The 21,181-nt window shown below is 45.3% G+C and overlaps 4 protein-coding genes across 5 annotated transcripts; 3 read left to right on the top strand and 1 right to left on the bottom strand.

Moving 5' to 3' along the window:
• The first annotated feature begins 449 nt into the window (after window positions 1-449).
• On the top strand, window positions 450-2,319 carry LOC121747563. Its single transcript, XM_042141616.1, has 4 exons — window positions 450-511; window positions 849-911; window positions 1,006-1,358; window positions 1,482-2,319. Exons 2-4 carry the CDS (start codon window positions 887-889, stop codon window positions 2,085-2,087), a joined length of 984 nt encoding a protein of 327 aa, XP_041997550.1. The 5' UTR covers window positions 450-511; window positions 849-886; the 3' UTR covers window positions 2,088-2,319.
• Window positions 2,320-4,580: 2,261 nt separating this feature from the next.
• LOC121746616 (UPF0548 protein At2g17695-like) lies at window positions 4,581-6,939 on the top strand. Of its 2 annotated transcripts, none has more exons than XM_042140517.1 (5): window positions 4,581-4,782; window positions 5,947-6,022; window positions 6,134-6,310; window positions 6,384-6,582; window positions 6,671-6,939. In XM_042140517.1, exons 2-5 carry the CDS (start codon window positions 5,964-5,966, stop codon window positions 6,863-6,865), a joined length of 630 nt encoding a protein of 209 aa, XP_041996451.1. In that variant the 5' UTR covers window positions 4,581-4,782; window positions 5,947-5,963; the 3' UTR covers window positions 6,866-6,939. The 2 variants fall into 2 exon arrangements, with proteins under 2 accessions (XP_041996451.1, XP_041996450.1); XM_042140516.1 differs by having other exon boundaries at window positions 4,589-4,782; window positions 5,943-6,022.
• Window positions 6,940-7,103: 164 nt separating this feature from the next.
• On the bottom strand, window positions 7,104-9,608 carry LOC121746615 (IST1-like protein). Its single transcript, XM_042140515.1, has 6 exons — window positions 8,954-9,608; window positions 8,728-8,861; window positions 8,212-8,315; window positions 7,958-8,129; window positions 7,696-7,836; window positions 7,104-7,611 (listed from the first exon to the last, which is right to left on the bottom strand). Exons 1-6 carry the CDS (start codon window positions 9,285-9,287, stop codon window positions 7,591-7,593), a joined length of 906 nt encoding a protein of 301 aa, XP_041996449.1. The 5' UTR covers window positions 9,288-9,608; the 3' UTR covers window positions 7,104-7,590.
• On the top strand, window positions 9,286-20,668 carry LOC121748184 (mitogen-activated protein kinase kinase kinase 17-like). The gene is made up of 2 exons (XM_042142407.1): window positions 9,286-9,598; window positions 20,424-20,668. Exons 1-2 carry the CDS (start codon window positions 9,286-9,288, stop codon window positions 20,666-20,668), a joined length of 558 nt encoding a protein of 185 aa, XP_041998341.1.
• The last annotated feature ends 513 nt before the right edge of the window (window positions 20,669-21,181 follow it).

Consider the following 21,181-nt stretch of genomic DNA (forward strand, 5'->3'; position numbering starts at 1 on the left):
GAGATATGCTAAAATTGAGGTTTTAAATCTTGGGATAGTTTAGTCCATTCATATATTTTTTGATGAAATTAATAAGAAAAAGAAGAAGAAAAAAGAGGACAAATGAAAAAACCCTTATTTCAAAAAATTCGCGCGCCTTGATCCCATATTTTGAAAGGTCACCAAATTGGATCCCAAATTTGAAAGGTCGGGGAAATTAATCCCTTATTCCAAAATTTCTCGAATTAATAAGGACTAGCCCACTTGCATTAGCTTATATACTAGCGTTCACTTTTTCAGATATGGGCTCTGTTTTAGTGTAAAATGAATTCCAAATTAATTAAAAAGGCGGTCCATTAACACCGAATTGCCCATATTAACCCTAAATGCATTCAAAATTTTCAAGTCCCCGCGCATTATCAACAAAACGCAGCTTTTTTGTTCAAATAATTCATTTTTTTGCGGGTTTAAGTATACGTCATCCCATTCGAATTCACACACCGAACGCGCACGACTGGAGCTTCAACTCGGGGTAATCTCTCCCCATCCCCTTCGAATTTCAAAAGTATAGTGTTGGATCGTTGAATTTATGAAAGTGCTACTTCAATGTTATTTGGTATGCGATGACTTACTGCGATGGAGTTTTTTACAGCTTCGAGAGTTTCGTTAGATGCATTTTTTTATTATTATGAAATTTTGATTCACTGGTTGGAGTCGTGTAGTGTTTTCCAATGAATTTAGCAGGTGCTATAATTGTGTTTGTTTAGGTAAAATCGCTACCAAAGTGAAATTATGTGCTTCGTCGTATCCTATTATATCGAACGCGTTCTCAAATTTGATGGGGTTCAATACATGGAATTTTTTGGCAGGTGTAATGGTTGAGTAACAACACGGTACCGGAACTCGTATGAAAGGCATACAAGCATCCGAGGGTTTGTGTGTCGTTCGGCTCTCTGTTTTATGCAAAATGGTGTTGTATAAATCAGTTATAGAACTTTTGTTTTACAATTGTGCAATTGCGGGCAGGAACCCCGAGCTCTGCTCGTCGAAAATTCCGCAAGGGTGATCGAACTCGGAGGACGTGGACTGTTCGGGAAGAGGAAATCTTGGTTGTATCAATGCTCGAACTCCTTGCTAGGGGATGGAAATCCAACAATGGATTTAGCTCAGGGTATTTAGGAAGGATTGAAGATAACCTGCGTGTGGAATTCCCAAATACCGACCTCAAAGGCACGCCCCATATCACATCCAAGATAACAGCATGGAACAAGAACTATATCAGTTTGACAAAGATACTAGCGAGGAGTGGCATAGGGTTCAATTCGGATGGAAAGTACATGATAGAATGCGATGATGACCAATGGGAGGCGATCGTCCAGGTATTATGCGTCAATTTGTTCAGTGCAACTGAGTATAAAATCCCATGTTTTTTTATTTTTGCTAAGGGAGCATCGCCTGAGTCATGCTGCATTGTTGTATGTTGTTTTGTTTTACCAACTTAGGCTGATAAGGACGTCAAAGGAATGCGGACAAAGCCATGGCCATTATGGGAAACGTGGAAGGCCATCTTCGGCAAGGATCGTGCGATCGGTGGAGGTGCTGAACAGGTTGATGCTGCGGCTGAGCGGGTGCGTGCTAACCTCCAAGGTAGCAGTGAAGTCAATGAAAAAGACTACCACCCATTTTTTGAGGATGAAGAGATCAACAATGTGCTTCCAATGTCACAGCAAATAATGAATGAATCAAACAACTTGGGCAACAATGACAAACAAACTTCCACCAACAAGTCCGGCTCTAGCAAGAAACGCAAACACGAGGATCCTGATGCAGCCCTTATGGAGTTCCTCGCAAATCTGCACTCTGAGACTAATTCTCGTTTGGAGGTAATTTCGGCTAGAATCGGCTATGAATTTGACCTTGGAAAGACAAGACAAGATGTTTTTGATAAGCTTTGCACGGTGGAAGGCCTCACGCTTGCGCAACGTTATCAACTATGCAACATCCTAGGCGATAAATCTCAGCGCCTGGAGGTATTCATGGGAATGCCGGTGGGTGCACGTCTCGGATACTTGTTGATGCTAATCAAAGAGAAACACAATAGCTCTTGAATGATGGGGTTTATGATCTATGTCATGGCTAATGTCCTTGTTGTTTTTTATTGGCCTTCTATGTGTATACTTCGTAGTAATGTCATGCATATTTTGTAAGTAAGCAGCGTGCTTGTACTAGCAAGTGAAACTCAGAAGCCTGAAGTGTGACACACATATTTTGTAAGTAGCTAGGGAATTAGCCTTTGAACTGCAACTCTATGTAATTATTTTGGGACTTTTGGTCAATCATATCTGCAAAAACTATGTATGTTAATACATCGTGCCTGCTCAGCATTTGGTTGCTCTTGATGCATACTACTCGGCATGTAAATATGTGAGTGTATGCTGCTATAGCTATAACAGATCGGCTGCCATCAACAAGTTCATACAAAAGCATCACCTAATATTCATATTTTTAGTTCATAGACAGAGCACCAACAGTCGACTTAAATACGCCATACATCAAAACAAAATACGATGCTACACCTATTACAATACTAGGGATTTTTATACGCCACCCAAAACGTAGGTCCGACAGAATGAGATGCAATTTATGGCATTACTATATATGCTAGCATAGTAGAGATTAGGACCTACTCATTACTATATAACTTAGTTAGAAATTGGGACGCTTGATATTGTGTGTATTGGTTATTTTAGTGTAATTGGATTAACTTGTTTGATCAATATTATCATAATGAGACATCATATAAGTTTGAAAGTGCGGAGTGCACGCTTGTTTGAATTCATTATGATTAGACATGGGTTCGGGGGGCAGCGCTCTCTAGTAGCGGGGTCCAAGGGGCAGAGCCCCTGGCTGGGGTCGAAACCCTTGAAAAACAGTTAAAATCGGTTAATATCCGAAGAGACGCGATGTTTCGTGAAGAGACGCGACGTTTCGTTTCTGGCCTCTTCTTATTGATCATTTTCGGTTCAAAGTTAAGATCGCAGAATCAACAGATGAATCTTCTACAAACCTGAATTGTATCCGATCAAATATTGGTAGAACCACCAAATTGATTTGATCTGAAAGTGTTTCACGCCTTTCAGGATATCCATTTGTTCACATTCAGTAAATCTCCCTAACAGTGTGGCCACCAACGGATAGGCGAGTTTGACGCAACGGAACTAGCATTGGGGGATCGAGTAGAGGGACCAACTTCATCTTTCTTCGCTGCATCTGGCTTCGCCAAAACCCGGCCGCTCTCAAGGAGAGTTACCAGCCTCCCATCCGGGCCAATGTCTATGAAATACATGCCCACGTCAGTGGTTGACTCCTAATTAACTGGAGGTTCGTCATCTTCCGGAAATAGTTTACGTCGAACTGTTTGAGGTGGGAAAATAGCCGGAGAGTTCACCTCTGCTTCGAAGCCACTAACCTCGTAACAGCTCGGTTCATCAGTAGGGATCGCCTCGGTGCAGTCAGAAAGCACTATCACATCGACTTCTCTTTCCTTCTTGATGTCGTCCATCCCGTACAAGCATGCCAGCTGCGAGAAGTGGGAATCATCTCGGTGGTAGTACGCTGCCGCAAATGGAGTTTTCTACACAATTATCATGGATCAGGAGTTGCACTCACAATGTATAACACAAAAAAGAGCATACTAACCTTCAGAATTTTCTCCTAGATCTCATCGGTCGCACGCACAAACTTAGCCTTCACGTCATATGATGCGCCTTTGTAACCCACGACCGCCTTGAAGGTGGTGTACCTCTGCTTCAGGAAGTCGAGACGTTGTTTGATGTCCACCTCGGTCAACAGAATGTTGGTTTTAGTCTGCACTTCGTGTTGCGCTGTCATTAAGAACCAAGTTGGAAAATCATCGAACTTCCATTGGGTCTCCCTTTTAAGCTTGATGATCATGTTTAGGACAATCTCGTCGATCTCCAGGGTCCAGTTGTCGTAGTATAGATACACAGCTTGTTGAGGAATAAGCATGGTGTTAGTGATGGAAGGAAGGGAATGCTAGTAGTGTGACTAACTGTGGTTTGATGCAGCTATTAAATAGAGGTTTACACATTCATTAGTTTGAAAGACATTTATCTACTTCCTTACATCATTTCACTGGCCAAATACTCATTTCATATCACTGATCTTGGCGGATGGAATGTGTATTTATCACTTCTCACCGCCAAAAAAATGCCACCAGCAGCTTCTTTGTACCCCATTTATGAGATTACGCGTACGTGGGATTATTTCCACTTTTATAAAAATATTTGACTATCATATATCTATTTGAAGTAGGGTATTAGCCTAACGAAAATAATGTGAGTATTAGATGCTAGATTTGACATAAATCCACCTCATTTTGACAAATAGATTTCAAAAAAAAAGAAAAGACAGACCTCAATTTATAAATGGAAATTAGTGACAGTATATCTAAATTCATTCACTACTTTAATTTATGGAAATTTATCCAAAAATATTGGGTGAAATTTCCAGAATATATAAGAGAAGGTGGAGGGGAATTGTTTAAACTAATTAAATTTATTTTTTACATTGTTTCTTGATTAATAGTCTGTTGTTGATTGATTCTTAAGTGATGGAATCATGGAACGCTAATTGAGTTTAGCACGGAAAGTCTACAATCATTTATATATTACATTAATATTTTCTTTAAATGCGAGAAAAATAATTAAAATGCAACAGTATTGCTGCTCTCTACAATTCCGTGTGCGAACTGCGAAGACTGAAGAGTAGTCTGCGATTCAGGTAACTAACTACACACTCTCTTTTCCCACTCTTACAAACTATGGGGATTCTCTTTCGACTCTAATTTTGTTTTCTCAATTGTAAATTTTAGCCTGTTGTTTTGAGCTATGCATATAGGCAAAAATTTTAGCCTAGTTTAGCAGCTTTTAGCCTGAATTAGTTTATCCAATTTAGCATTGGAAAATCGTCATCGAGGAGGCTCGATATAATTTGACAGAATTGAATCAAAATGAGAAAATAATTCTGTCAAATTCATGGAATTTGTGCTACATGTAGGGATGTCAATCGGGCCGGCCCAACTCGGGTTACGGGGTCAATCGGGTGCGGGCGAATCGGGTTGTGAATTCTTTCGGGTTGTAAAAGTTCAACCCTAACCCTAAAAGCTCGGGATTCGGGCTAGCCAGCTGGTTAATCGGGTTGCTACCGATAAGATTAACATGTGATCAATCCAATAAATAATGATGAAAATTAGTTATATTCATAAAATGTACAATATTTAATTATGATAAATTTGAGATATATAGTCAAACTCAATCATAAACATGATCAAATACTAAATTTTCATATATTTCGTGAAATTTTAATGTATGTTTTAGAAATTTAATATTTTTAAGTGAATTTGAAGTTTTTAATTTATTTATCAATTATTATATTAATAAAATTGGGTTTTCGGGTCTAGCCCTAACGGGTCGCGGGTTAATCGGGTTTTAATTTTATTGGGCTAGAAATTTTCAGCCATAACCCTATAAATTTGGCGGGCTATTCGGGCCAGCCCACGGGTTGTGGCTACATTGACATCCCTAGCTACATGACTGGCTGTGTTGATCTTCTTCTTTTTTGCTGTTTTGTTGTTATACTGATTACTGACTGACAACTGTATACAAGTAGAAAATTTAAAAGTTGGGAACTTTAGTATTGATCCTAAATGTATGCATTGCTTGATTTTGTTAAACTAGACTTGAATATCAGATGTCATCATATTTTTGTTCTAATCTAATTTTGAGGATTACTGAGCTAACTCCTGAAATAAACTGTAAGCATATTTAAGCAACAATATTTGCTTAATGATTTGTTGTGATTTGTGAACATTTATCTAGCATGTCTCTTGATATAGTTGTTTTCAGTTATTAATTTATGTAAGTATCGTCTTTCCGCTCCAGATAGTGTTATATATCAGGAAGATGTTTTTCCTATCTATGTACCGTCCATCTAATCAAGAACAGAAGAAATGCATTAAGAAGTAAGTAAGCTACATCTCTTCTTGAAATGTATCGTTTACTCTTTATTTCTAGGTGTTTATCTCTGTCTGCATTATGCATGATTATACTCTTCTGCATACCTCCATCGACAGGTCTGGTGACTTTAATTACGACGCCAATTTTAAAGGCGCTACTGCTAAATCCGCTTCTGCTCTTAAGCAAGACCGGGAACTTTCAGATAGCAGTTTTCTGATTAACCATGCCAGAGTTCTAGTCGGTTCAGGTCTTGAGACGTTTGAGAAAGGCAAAAGCGCTCTTCAGAATTGGAGGTAGTTAGGACGTTAATCTCTGCGCATGTAAGACACGGTAGAAGTTATTTCATGCAACTGTTCAACCTTGCAGGCATTTCAATCTGAATTGGGCATTTGTCGACCCCAAGACTCCTATTCAGAGCGGGGTGAAGTTCTGTGTGTGCACGAAAGTGGTTTTCCCTTGGCTTCTGATGCCACTGAAAGTTGTTTACGTCGACGACTCTAGTAAAGAAAGAAATGCTGTGGCCTCATATAGTTATGGTAGTGGGACTCTTCAGGGGCACCTTCTGGTACAAGTTTTGGAGCTCGGTTTTTATTTATTCCTTTCGCTAAAATAAATGAATGCTTATATTGGTGGTCTGTTTTGGTTGCGAGCAGGCAGGAGAAGAATGCTTCTCGATTACAATGGATGAACAAAATGATGTGTGGTACGAAATACTTTCATTTTCAAAGCCAGCGAACCCTCTGGCGTTTATTGGATACCCTTATGTACTTCTCAAGCAAAAGCATTTCGCTCGTGAGTCAGCCTTAGCGATGCAGAAACATTTATCTGCAAAGTTAGACGATAAGTAATGCTCCCTGATACTAAGACTCTTTGCTGTAACCGTTGGTTTAATGATATATAATGAAAAAAGTTTGCAAGTGAATGTTTCTGTTTAAGTTTATGTTTGGAAACTGCAAAGACGAAATGTGTAGTTCGATTTGTGTTGAGCCACAAAGTGATACAGTTTTTTCACCTTGAGATGTCTTGTAAACAACATAGCTTTGCACCATTTGATTCAAGATCCAAGATGGGAGGCAAAGTAAGGGATAAACTACAAAATTATTATATGTATATATTCTTCAATATCAGTATCCATTTACAATAGGCAAAAGAGGGGTATAACGTCCAGTAGTATATTATATTCATTGATAAACATATATGAATGTGCACTGGCCGATTTACCTAGGCCACGCCTTGTGCTGTTTCAGTGCTTCAAAACGAGCAGCCAGTGCATCGTAGTCAGGCAGCTTGGGGTGCACACGCCGCACTGGAATTTGTGGAGCCGGGCGCTCTGGAGGCCGATTGTTTGTATTGTTGTTCTCTCATCTTCAGATTGATCATCAATGGTAGAATACTCAGCCGGGGGAGTTGGCTTAAACTTTATACTGGATTTACGAGAAGTGTTGTTGAAGCTTCCCCCACTGTTGTGAGAAGCAGGCATCTGCTTGTTACCTCCATAGGACGGCTGCTGCTTCAGCACCAGCAAGTGCTTTCTCAGCAGCAACGCCAGCAGCAGATGCCACATCTTGAAAATTCATGACATTGCCTTGCTGTCCTGTGGAAAAGAAACAAGACTGGAGACTAAGAGTGTGCTGGAACATGCATAGGAGTGGGAGAAAGAGATTGAGAGAGGGCATACAATACGCTCTTCTGGAGGCTTGAGCAATTCCTCCTCCGATTCTGTTGTATCCCATTGAACCTGGTATTCCTTCGCAATTTCCTTCAAAACTTTCAGCTTCACTTCACCCGATGGCGTTTTAACAGAGAGCTTTTCAATAAGCTGCAAGCAGACAAGAGTCAAATTGCAAGCTTCATCATATAAAATTGTACTCCAACTTATCAAACAACAGAACTCATCTGATCAAAATACAAAGTTCAAATTTGGCAACGGGAACACGTACCAATCGGTTGACACCAGCATTGGGACGCAGATCAGTAGCTGCAGAAACAAAATCCTTGCCATATTTCTTCTGGAATATATCTCGTATGGCCAGTAACTCTGGGAGCTCTGAGCATCGAGGGCCAGCAAATATCAAACTCGATATCCCTTCTTTAAGATCAGGCGGGCATTCCCTGCAACCATCACCAGAAACGTTATGTTTTTCACCATTCACATCACTCCATGTCATATGGCACCAAATTCATTCAAACCAACCTTTGCTTTGCTATGATAGAGAGCCTTGCCACAATTAGATCGCAGAAAAGTTCGATTAACTCATTCGCTGCCATAATATTCTGTTCTCTTATCACATGTTCAACCTACATAGCCATGAGAAGCATTTAGTAAGGAGCAACAACACAAACTGTTTGAGGTAAGGCTAACATTGCAACCAAGAAATCTACATTGGATTATAAGGTTAGATCGACAATACATATGATCCAATATTTGATGGATTACATACGCGATCAAACAAGTTCAGAATTGTTCAATCTATCAGAGTATGTAGTGGATTAGACTATATTTTTCTACCTATATAAAGTAGCATCCAAAGTAGTCACTAATAAGCTCAAAATCAAGGATGATAGATTAAAAGTAATGCATTTGCCACCAAATTAAAAGGGCTAGGGTTCTATGGGGGCAAACCTTGCATCTAATAACCCCAAAATCAGCTAAAATACACAAAATCAACCCTAAATTAAACGCAAAATGAAGCAGAGGTAAACGAGTTACTCGAATACGAGCAGTGGCATCTTGGCCGGACTCGAGAAGCAGAGCAATATCGCGCCTAATCTGTCTGATCACCACCTCTCGCTTGTTCCTCAGCAGTTTAATCCTTGCCACCGCCATTTTGGCCGACGTTTTGCCTCAAAAGATTGGGCAAAAAGTAGAATGTCAGCACATTTTAACATAAAGAGAAAAAAAGTAAAGCAGGGAAAAAAGAGAGAGGAAGGAGAACCATTTGGACGGGTTGAAAGTGCGACCGAAGAGGGAGAGACCCATAGCGACGGCCTTCTTCCAGCGGTCGGCGGCGGCGCTTGGCATGATTTTTTCTTCGACAAAAATGTGTGTTTTAAGTAATGAGACGGATCAGTCAACGCCGCCGTCAACACCGCCACCGGCAACATCTTCGCCGTCAAGTCCGTCAACTTGGCGACGGCCTTGCCATCGCAAGTCGAGGCGCTGGAGAGCGAAATCGCAATCTTGAGATCGCTCTCCTCGCCTTTTATTGTGAAATACCTCGGCGACGATACGACGTCGGAGGGATCGTCGCCGTTCAGGAACCTCCACATGGAGTATCTCCCCGCCAGAACCTCCGCCGATTTACCCGATCGGAGCGAGGCGGCCGTCGCATCCTACGCTTGGTGCCTGGTCGCCGCGCTGAGCTACCTCCACTCCAGAGGCATCGTGCATTGCGACGTCAAGGGCAAAAACGTCCTTTTAGGCCATTCCCCGGGGACTGCCGCGCTCGCGGATTTCGGATCGGCGGTGGATGTTGATGTTGATGTCTCGTCGGCGGCGGGGAGGGGGAGCCCGCTGTGGATGGCGCCGGAGGTGATACGGGGGGAGAGGCAGGGGAGGGAGGCGGACGTGTGGTCGGTGGGTAGTGATGGGGTACGAACTAAACCCTAATGGCAAGCCCAATAACAGTGACGGCCCATCAGCCCAGAGCCCAAGAAAGAGTATCTGTTCGGCACCAAAGAGTTCGGCACGACCAAAGAGTTCGGCACGACCAAAGAGTTCGGACTCAGCCTACAGCTTGGTAAAAGCCGACCAGTCAAGCTCTCCTCTCAGATCGGCAAGAGCTGATCGGTAAAGTCCAGCAGTTCGGTCTCAGCATTCGACCGAACTAGGAGTTGGTGGACTCACGAAAGGCCTCCACGACCTCCACTATACCCACGATCTATTTAGTGGTATGAAGCAGTTATTGAGCAGTTATTGCTCACCCACGATCTTGTTAGTGGGGCTGCAAACCACGATCCTAGTTCAATGTATAAATAGAACTTAGATCTGATAGAAAAGGGTTAAGCTCTCTAGAGATAAAATAGCATATAGCAAGTCTGTATTGTAAGCTGTATTTTCGCAGATCAAGCAATACAAACCTGCCCTCATTTCTCCCCGTGGACGTAGATTTACCTCAGTAAATCGAACCACGTAAATTCATTGTGTCATAATTCTCTACCAGCATTTACTAACATCAATAATTCGCGGATCCATCACTGGCGCCGTCTGTGGGAAGCAGAGAACAAAATTTGTGATAAAGCGAATTTTTGATCCATTTTTTCCACCCAAAAAATGCATACCAGATCGCAGAATACCCGTATTCCAGCCCGTGAGAACCAGGAGGAAGCCAATCCATCCCACAGGTCTGGAAAACAGCCTAGGGATAAATCCACCACCAGTTCTCATGGCGAAGGAACAAGCCGCTCCAAAAATCGTCCCACTGAGTCTTCCCAGCAGCCCGATTTGAATGAGGCTGTTAAGCAGTTTTTGGCTGAAAAGCAGGAGGAATTCTTAACCTTCCTGCGAAAAAGCCAAAAGCAGCCGGAGACGAAAACGACGGATTCTCCTTCTCCCTCCGCACAAGAAAGTCACTACCGCAGTAGTGTCGCATCTCCCAGGAGAAAGAATCCTCAACCCCGACATATTCCAGCTCCTCCTCGGTACCGGAATCACAGGAGAACTCAATCTCCTCCATACCGACGAGATATCGGATTCGCCGTGTACGGAGCACTGAAGACTCCGTTCTCGGACGACATCACCCGAACTCCCCTACCACAGAACTACCGAACTCCGTCGATGACTTACGACGGGCTCGTGGACCCTCACGATTTCTTGGGGCGCTATCAATATAACATGGCGAACCAGGGTCTCAACGAGGTCCACATGTGCAAGCTGTTTCCCGAGCTGCTCATCGGGAACGCGAGAAGGTGGTTCGATAGCCTCCCCCAGGGCAGCATCAGATCTTACCGAGATCTAATGGATGCCTTCCACAGGAGGTTCTTTCAGAAAGCGGAAGCCCGAATCACTTCGGCTCAGCTGCTTTCCATTCGTCAAGGTCGCGACGAAAAAATTAGCGACTTTATGACAAGATTCCACAAGGAATGCCTGCAAGTAGACGATCTCAACGATCTGCTTGTCATCTCGGCATTCCAAAATGGAATCCTGCCCGGAGCTCTCTACAGGAAGCTCGTTGAGTGCGGTCCGCAGACAGCTCAGGAAATGTGGGACATTGCGGACCAGTACTCCCGGGCCGATGAGGCAGACCGTCGTAAACGGTCGTTAGACAGCTCATCGTCCCGAGGAGACAGAAGGAAGCCCGATCATAGCGATCAGGGGCATCCTCGCCGGACTCCATTTGAAAGAATTCAAAGGGCTCCGGTGCAAGACAGATTGGGACCTCGTCTCAATCCCGAGAAGCCGCCCGCTCAGTTCGTACCGCTGAACAAGCCGAGGGCGGAAATTTTCGAACTGCACTCTGACCTATTCGAAAAGCCAAAGCGGATGACGAAATCAGCCGCGCGCCGACCACAGGATAACTACTGCTCCTACCATCAAGACCACGGTCACGATACTGAGGAGTGCAGAAACTTGGCTGCAGGTATCGATGTTCTTGTGAAGGCAGGGACATTGAAAAAATACCGAAGTAAGCAGCCAAAGAAGAATAAAAAGCAGAGTGGTGCGAACTGCGCCCCTCAGGATCCGAAAAGGCAGCCGGATCCCGAAGACGATGACGAGCCGCAATATGATGGAGTAATCCAGACTATTGACGCGCTCCCTGCCGGGAAGACCAAGTCGTCCCTAAAGTCAGAACGCAGAGGCTCCAATCGAGAGGAGCCAACGCATAAAAGGCTGAAGCAGGACGAAGTGATTACGTTCTCGGCTGCTGATCCCGTCCCGGCCATCTCTCCTCACCAAGACGCCATTGTCATCCAAGCCGGAGTGGCAAACAAACTGATCCACAGGGTGTTTGTGGATACAGGAGCGTCGGTTAGCATTCTTTTTAAAGAGTGCTTCGACAAACTAGAAGTGGACCCAGCTCGGCTCAGTCCGGCTCCGCTTCCCCTGAAGAGCTTCACCCAGGAGGACACCCGCCCTGAAGGTATTATCAGCCTTCCGATCACGGTGGGGAAAGCGCCTACTAGCTCCAGTACGATGATTGAGTTTTTCGTGGTGAAAGCTCGGTCCCCGTACAACGTCATCCTGGGAAGAGACTGGCTCAACACAGTTCGGGCCGTTTGCTCCACCTATCACCTCACCATCAAGATCCCCACTAAAGGAGGGATAGCGGTCATCCGAGGTGACCAAAAGAGAGCAAAGGAATGTCTGCAAATTGCGCTTAGAAGTGCCGAGCAGTCAGATCGGCACCACCAAGCATAGCAATCACAGCAGCCGGAGTCAGAGGCGATGACCGAAGTCATACCGGAGCCGAACTCGATGACAGTTCAGCTGTACGAAGACGATCCATCCCGAACGGTTAAGATCGGCTTCGCGGGAACGCCCCTACTTCGGGAAAAAACCATCCAGCTCCTCAAGGAGTATAAAGACGTCTTTGCATGGTCTCCGTTGGACATGACCGGAGTGCCCCCCGAGGTAATCACTCATCGGTTAAATATTGATCCTTCAGTCCGGCCGATAAAACAGAAGCAAAGACTCTTTGCGGCAGAACGAAATCAAGTCATCCATGACGAAGTCCGTCAATTATTGAAGGCGGATGTGTTATTCGAAGTGAAGTACCCTTCGTGGGTAGCCAATCCTGTCATGATCAAGAAAAAGGAAGGAGGATGGCGGATGTGCATAGATTTCACCGATCTAAATAAGCACTGTCCCAAAGATTGCTATCCCCTTCCGAACATAGATAAAAAAGTAGAAGCTTTGATAGGCTTTGAAATTTTTTGTTTTCTTGATCTGTACAAAGGATACCATCAAGTTTTAATGGATGAGATTGACGCTTCAAAAACGGCCTTCATTACTGATTTCGGCATTTTCGCTTATAAAAAGATGCCATTCGGTTTAAAGAATGCCGGAGCCACTTATCAAAGGATGGTAGACAAGCTTTTTCGGCACCTGATTGGAAAGGAGGTCGAAGTGTATGTTGACGATATAGTCGTCAAAAGCAAAAGCATTTCGGAGTACGAGCACAACCTCAAGTCCACTCTCAACGTGCTCAAGAAAGCCAACCTCAAACTTAATCCCCAAAAGTGTACCTTTTTGGTAGATTCGGGAAAGTTTCTGGGTTGTTGGGTTTCAAAGGACGGACTCAAGGCAAACCCCTCAAAAGTTCAAGTCGTTCAAAACATGGCAATGCCGAAGTCCATACATGACGTGCAAAGGCTAACCGGATGCCTAGCCGCACTGAATCGATTCCTTTCTCAAGCAGCCGAAAAGCAACTGCCGTTCTTCACGGTGTTGAAAAAGGCACCAAAGTTCGAGTGGGGAGCCGAGCAGAAAAAGGCCTTTGACGAGCTCAAAAGTTATCTAGCCGAGCTTCCTATGCTCTCTGCTCCAACCGAAGCCGAAGTAATATTCTTATACTTAGCGGCATCGGATCAAACCATCAGCGCGGTGCTTGTACGAGAAGAAGGCCTAAAGCAGCTTCCCATCTACTTTACAAGCCGAGCATTAAGAGGTCCAGAAACAAGGTATCAACCACTGGAAAAGATTGCTCTGGCATTAGTAAATGCAGCAAGGAGACTGCGGCCATACTTCTATGCTCACAAGGTATGCGTCTTAACTGATCTGCCACTTCGGCAAGTGTTGACCAAACCGGAAGCATCAGGCAGAATCGCCAAGTGGGCTATAGAGTTGGGAGAGCACACAATTGAATATCTACCTCGGAAAGCCATCAAGGGACAAGCCTTGGCAGATTTTCTTGCAGAAGCAAAGTTCGATCAAGCAAGTCCTGTTATTGCCGAACAGAAGAATTCTGCCAATGCCGAACTAGCACAGCCCTTGGAATCCGAAGTAGAACCGCCGGACTGTTGGAGCGGATTCGTAGATGGAGCTTCAAACAAGATGGGAAGTGGAGCTGGTATTCTACTTGTCGCTCCCGACGGACACGAGGTAACCTACTCACTTCGGTTCCTATTCCCCACTACTAATAATGAAGCCGAGTACGAAGCCCTCCTGGCCGGACTCCAGTTAGCGCAAAGTCTGCTCGTCAAATCTCTCAAAGTCCATTGTGATTCACAAGTCATAGTAAATCACATGTTGGGTACAAGTGAAGCCCGTGACGAGAGAATGAAGAAGTATTTGGACAAAGCGCAAAGCATCAGCCGAAGTTTCTCCTATTTTCGGATAATCCGTATTCCCAGAGCGGAAAATAGCCGAGCAGATATCTTAAGTAAGTTGGCCTCAGATCCGAGCTCAAAGGCGGAAGAATTAATGCATCGAAGCATTGATGAAGCCGAGGTACATTCAGTATCCAGCTCGCCGAACTGGATGACGCCGATCTTGCAGTATCTGGATCAAGGACAATTGCCCGAGGATAAGAGAGAAGCTCGGAAGATCACGTGCCGAGCTCTTCGGTACGAACTTCATGAAGGAGTCCTCTTTAGAAAGTCTTACCTCCAGCCGTTATTGCGGTGCGTAGGACCAGAAGAGACGGACTACATCCTCAGAGAAGTTCATGAAGGATCGTGCGGTAGCCACATCGGAGCCAGAGCTTTAGCTAAAAAAGTTCTGAGATGGGGATATTATTGGCCAACCATGGTACAAGAGGCAGTGCAGCTCGTCAAGAAGTGTACGAAGTGCCAAATTCATGCAAATGTCCCAAGGATGCCACAGACCGATCTGTACACTATGCAAAGCCCTTGGCCTTTCATGCAATGGGGCATAGACATAGTGGGACCACTTCCTCAAGCTCCTCGGCAAATGAAATTCCTTATCGTTGCCGTGGACTACTTCACGAAGTGGGTGGAGGCTGAACCATTAGCTACGATAACGAGCTCAAAGGCATTGGACTTCGTCTGGAAGAACATAGTGTGCCGATTTGGCATACCCCACATCCTCATCTCGGATAATGGGACTCAGTTCACCGACAAGACGTTCAAGAATTGGTGCCAAGAGCTAAACATTCAACAGCGGTTCACTTCGGTCTCCCATCCCCAAGCAAACGGACAAGCGGAAGTAACGAACCGGATTCTGGTGAAAGGGTTAAAAGCTCGGTTAGAACAAGCCAAAGGACAATGGGTAGAAAATCTCCCTCAAGTCCTATGGTCCTACCGAACTACACCCAAAACCTCCAACGGTGAAACTCCGTATAGTCTGGTGTACGGCACTGAAGCCGTAATCCCGGTGGAGATCGGCGTACCCAGTCCCCGAACTCTAAATTTCTCCTCAGAAATGAATGACGACGGACTGAGAGCAGAACTAGATCTCGCCGAAGAAAGAAGAGAATTGGCGTGCATAAAAGCAGCCAAGTATAAGGAGCAAGTAGCCCGGTACTATAACCAAAGGGTGAAAAAGCTTCAATTTCAAGTGGGAGATCTCGTCTTGAGAAACAACGAAGTAAGCCGAGCAGAAAAGCTGGGCAAACTCGAGCCCACATGGGAGGGTCCATATCGGGTGTCAGAAGTCCTCGGCAAAGGGTCTTATAAATTGACTCACATGTCAGGAGAACAAGTACCCCGAACATGGCACGTCTCCAACCTCAAGAAGTTCCACTTGTAAGAGACAAAGTCCGGTCAGTCTGTCTTGTGTCTAGTTCGGTCATAGGGGTACATGTTTTTATTTGTTTGTTTTTTTTTACTTGTGTCTTTTACTTGTCGTTTTATAAAAGTTTAAAGTTTTTTTTTTCTCTTTCGTCTTTTTCTTTTTTTCTCTATGTGTTTTGTCTCTATGTGCTTGTCGTCTCTTACAAATGGTACCAAGGAATATCGTTCTTTAAAGACTGATCCCCTTTTTAGATCGATTATTAAAGACTATTGTGAGTCCAAGCTTCTAAGGAGGATATAAGACCACAATTCAGCTTAACAAGCAGTCCGTCTGAAACGAACTGCAATAAGCCAACGATTGTGCGTCCAAGCTTCCAAGGAGGATACAAGACCGCAATTCAGCTTAATAAGCACTTCGTCTGAAACGAACTGCAATAAGGGAAAGTCCGATCCACGCGATAAACCTCGCCGAATTAGGACGACTGAGTTCGGTCAAAGAAGTTTACCTCATAAGACCGAGGACGACCATGTCTAGTCAAAGAGGTTTACTGCATAAGACCACTTCGGTTAACTGGGAAAGTCCGATCCACGCGATAAAACTCGCCGAATTAGGACAAGGGAAAGTTCGATCCCGGCGACAAAAATCGCCAAATTAGAACACAAACCAAGTCCGGTCAAAGATGTTTATTTCATCAGACCAAAGACGAGTCCGGTCAAAGATGTTTATTTCATCAGACCAAAGACGAGTCCGGTCAAAGATGTTTATTTCATCAGACCAATGACGAGTCCGGTCAAAGAAGTTTATTTCATAAGACCAAGGACCAAGTCCGATCAAAGAAGTATACTTCATAAGACCGAGGACAAGTACGATGAAATTTTTTCGCTAAGCTGTAAATACAGTGTTAGAGGTGGAGACAAAATTTCATTTTTCAAATCTTGTTCAGCATACAACTCCGCTACCCTACTATTACAAAGGACTATTCTACTGTCCGGGGTTGCTAAAGTTGAGCCACCTATTCACAAAATCCTCTGGAAGCCGAGTTCGGTCGTTCCGAGCAGATGAAGAATAAGCAGGTCGACGAGATGCTATCCTCGACCCAACGCCTCTTCCCCGAGCCCGAGAAGTCCTAACACCTCGGCGATGAAGAGTCTCTGCAATAAGCATCTGCTGATCTTGCTCGCTCATAGTCACAACTCCTCGGCGAATTTCAGTCCGTCCCTGTCTTGACGATTCCGGTTGCTCCTGAGCCCGTTCTCGTCTAGACGTTTCCGGCTGTTCCGGAGTTCGTTGTTGACTTGGAGTAGGATTTTGAACAAGGGAACCAGAGGTTTGATCTGGAGTGCGAGCATCTGTTGGCACGATATGCCGAAGGAATCTTTCTATGGAGGGGCGCCGAGAAAGAACAATGTTGTACCGAGAAGCCCAACGCCGTAGTGATTTCACAACTTGTTGGCAAGCCGAGCTCTCCAGCGCATTGTTCCTCCGGAGTACAAGATATTCCTCCCACAGTTCGTCAACTCGACTCTGAACATCTGATATGGTCAATCCCCCGCGCACACGGATGTAATCCTCGTACGCAGTCCTCTCAGCAATGGTCGTATTCAGCTCGGCCTCCAGATCTTTCTTATCGGACTCTAAGTCCTTGATATCGGCCTCCAGCTTCACTAAACGAGCCAGAAGCTCGTCATTCTTCGTCTGATCGGCTATAGCTCTTCTCTCAGCTTCGTCTAAAGCCGAAGAGTACAGCCGTTTCCAGTGAAGTATCTCCATCTCCTTGAGTACAAAGCAGCTATTAGTTCGGCAGCTATACCGAGCAGATAGTAAAATACAACAGGAATAAAGGCGAGTACGAAAAGCTATACGAAGACAAATGTAGAGAATTTTTCATTCACAAGGAAAATTTTTTTACACTAGGGCTTCAAGGCCATTTTACAAGGAAGAAACTAGACTAAGAGAAGGGAGACGAAATCATACTCCGCCTGCTTCGTCTCCGGCTCCTCGGTCTGGTACAGCTTCCTTCTCCTGGGCTACCTCAGCCTCGGCCTCGCCTCCTGCCGGCCTCGCCTCCGCCTCCTGATCGGCCTCCTTCTCCGGATGCCCGGCCTGATCGACTTCGGCCTCCCGCTCCAGCGGCTCGGCCTCACCCTCTCCGTTGTAAGTCGAAGCGGGTGAAACGGGTCCCACGGAGGCAAAGATAGCCTCCAGGTTCTCGTCCCGATCAGCTCGACAACTCCGGACTCGGTCTGCAGAAAGCAGGACCGAAGATGAAGCGAGCTCCTCAAGGAGCGGCAGATTCTGAAGCCGAGCTGCTATCTCTCGGCTGTACAGAGGCAGCACGACGTCGGCCCCCTGCTCGCCCTTATCGGCAATTAGCCTTACCAGGCTACCGACAAAGGCCGAGAACTGGCTGCTCAAAAAGAGTTTCTCCGTGTAAACACGGAGAGCCTCCCCTTGGGCAACCACGGCAGCAGCATCGCTCCGCTTCGCCTGCTCTCGCTGGATGACGAGCTGGTTTTTGGCAAACTGAGCTTCATCCTGGGCCGAAATCCTAGCAGCTCTGGCCTTCTCAAATTTAGCCTCAGCCTGTTCGGCCCGATGACAAGCAGCTGCCAACTTCCTCTGCATCTCGGCATAGTCATTGGACGCTTTGGAGAGTTCGACGGCGACGAGCTTGGAGAGCATATCATTCCTCTGAAAATGGATAAGGAAAAAAGTTAACAGAGGGCACCAAAAATACAGGACAGAAGCCAAGCCAAGGAATCAAGAAGACAATTCACCTCGGCGAAGTCCGTGGGCCATAGAAATGGCTCACAGATATGCTCCGAAGGAGGCGCCAAGACCATGTCTTTCTCTGGCGCTCTCGGGGGCTTCTGGGTCTTCCCCTTCCTATTTGCCGAAGTCGACTCCGGCTTCTTTGGACCCGAAGAGGTCTTTTGCCTCTTCGGATTCTTCTCGGCATCAGGCGCCGAGCTGGTAGCCTTCTCTCTCTCCGGCTCCACAAGCTCGGAGGACTTTCTGATAGCCTTATTCAACATGAACACTGCCAAAAAGCAAGAAAGCAAAGTCAGATTTTCTTCGTTAAAGCAGTAGAGCATAAAGATAAAGAGAAATCCTCACCCTCGGCCTCTTCGTCCGAAGACGAGATGTCGAACACGACGTCGCCCTTGACGAGCTCAGACTCCGTGTATTGTTTCCTAACTAGGGGAATCTTGTTGAGCTCGCCGTCGAGCTCGTCCAACGGTTCAGGCCGAGGGTGACGGATAACGGACTCCGGCCCTCTCCAGGGAAAACTAGGAGCCGCGGTCCTATCATAGTAGAAGAAGCGATTTTGCCACTTCGGCCACTTCGTTTTACAAAAGGCCCTAAAAGGCTGTAAAGGGATCAAGTAAAACCAAGACCCCTTCCTCTTAAATTGAAAGAATTTAAGGATCGCCTTCAAAGACAAATCCCTTCCTAACCTACGGAGTTCGGCAGCGAAGGCCGACAAGTGCCTCCAAGAGTTCGGAGTCACCTGGCCTAAAGGAAGCTGAAAAAAATCTAGTAAATCTATAAAGGCAGAAGGGAGGGGGAAACGAAGCCCGCATTCTAAGCAGGCCTCGTACACGGTGACGTAACCCTCCGGCGGGGAGTCAGCCCTGTGATCACCGTCAGGTACCACCGCCTTCCCCCCAGGAAAAGAGTATTTTTCGTAAAGGGATATCACAGTATCCTTACTCAAGATACTGTGAAAATACTCTACGGTCTTCTCCCCGGATTCTTTCCGGCTAGAAGACCCCTTACCCCCTTTCCTAACGCTACCCGACTCCGAAGAAGAAGAAGAAGACATTTTTCTTACTTTTGAAGGTGAAGATAGTCTGGAAAAAATTCTTGAAAGCGGAGAGAGAATTTTCGCAAGAAAGAGAGTATAGAAGACGCAACAGCAAAAGTGCTTCAATGATGAAGAAAGAGCGTATTTATCAGATACGGGAAAGATTTCGAAATCGTTGCGCCGTTTCGAATCCCACCTTTTCAGGAATCAACGGCCGGATTTTACTGTCGCATTTAATGCAGGCATGCGCTAGGCACGTCCCCTGACGTCAGCCTCCCCCTTACCGTTATCCAGAATGCCGAAGTGACTCACCTCGCCGAAGTGATCCACTTCGCTTTTCGGGGGGGGTAGTGATGGGGTACGAACTAAACCCTAATGGCAAGCCCAATAACAGTGACGGCCCATCAGCCCAGAGCCCAAGAAAGAGTATCTGTTCGGCACCAAAGAGTTCGGCACGACCAAAGAGTTCGGCACGACCAAAGAGTTCGGACTCAGCCTACAGCTTGGTAAAAGCCGACCAGTCAAGCTCTCCTCTCAGATCGGCAAGAGCTGATCGGTAAAGTCCAGCAGTTCGGTCTCAGCATTCGACCGAACTAGGAGTTGGTGGACTCACGAAAGGCCTCCACGACCTCCACTATACCCACGATCTATTTAGTGGTATGAAGCAGTTATTGAGCAGTTATTGCTCACCCACGATCTTGTTAGTGGGGCTGCAAACCACGATCCTAGTTCAATGTATAAATAGAACTTAGATCTGATAGAAAAGGGTTAAGCTCTCTAGAGATAAAATAGCATATAGCAAGTCTGTATTGTAAGCTGTATTTTCGCAGATCAAGCAATACAAACCTGCCCTCATTTCTCCCCGTGGACGTAGATTTACCTCAGTAAATCGAACCACGTAAATTCATTGTGTCATAATTCTCTACCAGCATTTACTAACATCAATAATTCGCGGATCCATCAGTGGGGTGCACGGTGATCGAGATGCTGACGGGGAAGCCGGCGTGGGGGGGATCGGTGTGGAGGATCGGGTATTCGAATGAGGTGCCTCTGTTTCCGGTGAGGATTTCCGGCGCGGGAGCGGATTTTCTGGAGAAGTGTTTGAGGAGGGATTATACGCGGAGGTGGAGCTGCGATCAGCTGCTGCAGCACCCGCGCGGAAGGAGGTGGCTGATCATTGGTCGCCGCGGTGCGTGTTGGACTGTTTGAATACTGATTTTCATGAGGAGGAAGAGGAAGGTGAGATAGTGGATTTGGAGGGGAGTGAGTGGATAAGTGGATTGGTTTCGGCGGTGGGGGAAAATTGGGATTCCGACGGGTGGGTGGTGGTCAGAGGCGGAGCCGGAGGGACTTGTTCGGAAAATTTAGGTTTGGTCGAGGATACAGCGACGTCGTTGTCTAGAAATCTAGATTTTGATTTTCAAACTTGCGTAAATTCGAATTCAAATTTTGAATTTGATTGTAATGTATGTATGTACAAAAATCTTAGAAAGATTAGTAGTATAAATTATGGGTTTGTATATGTTCATTTCCACATAATTTGGATTTCAATAGAATTTGTACTCCCTCCATTCCATAGTAATGGAGGCGTTTCTTTTCGGCACGGAGATTAAGAAAAATTATGGTAGGTGAGTTAAGTAAAGGGAGAATAAAGTGGAAAATGAAAAAGGTAGAGAGATGAAGAGAGAATAAAGAAAGAGAGAGTAAAGTAGGTGTGGAGAA

The sequence above is a fragment of the Salvia splendens genome, chromosome 9, assembly GCF_004379255.2.
Source record: "Salvia splendens isolate huo1 chromosome 9, SspV2, whole genome shotgun sequence".
In the NCBI taxonomy this organism is placed as follows: Eukaryota; Viridiplantae; Streptophyta; class Magnoliopsida; order Lamiales; family Lamiaceae; genus Salvia; species Salvia splendens.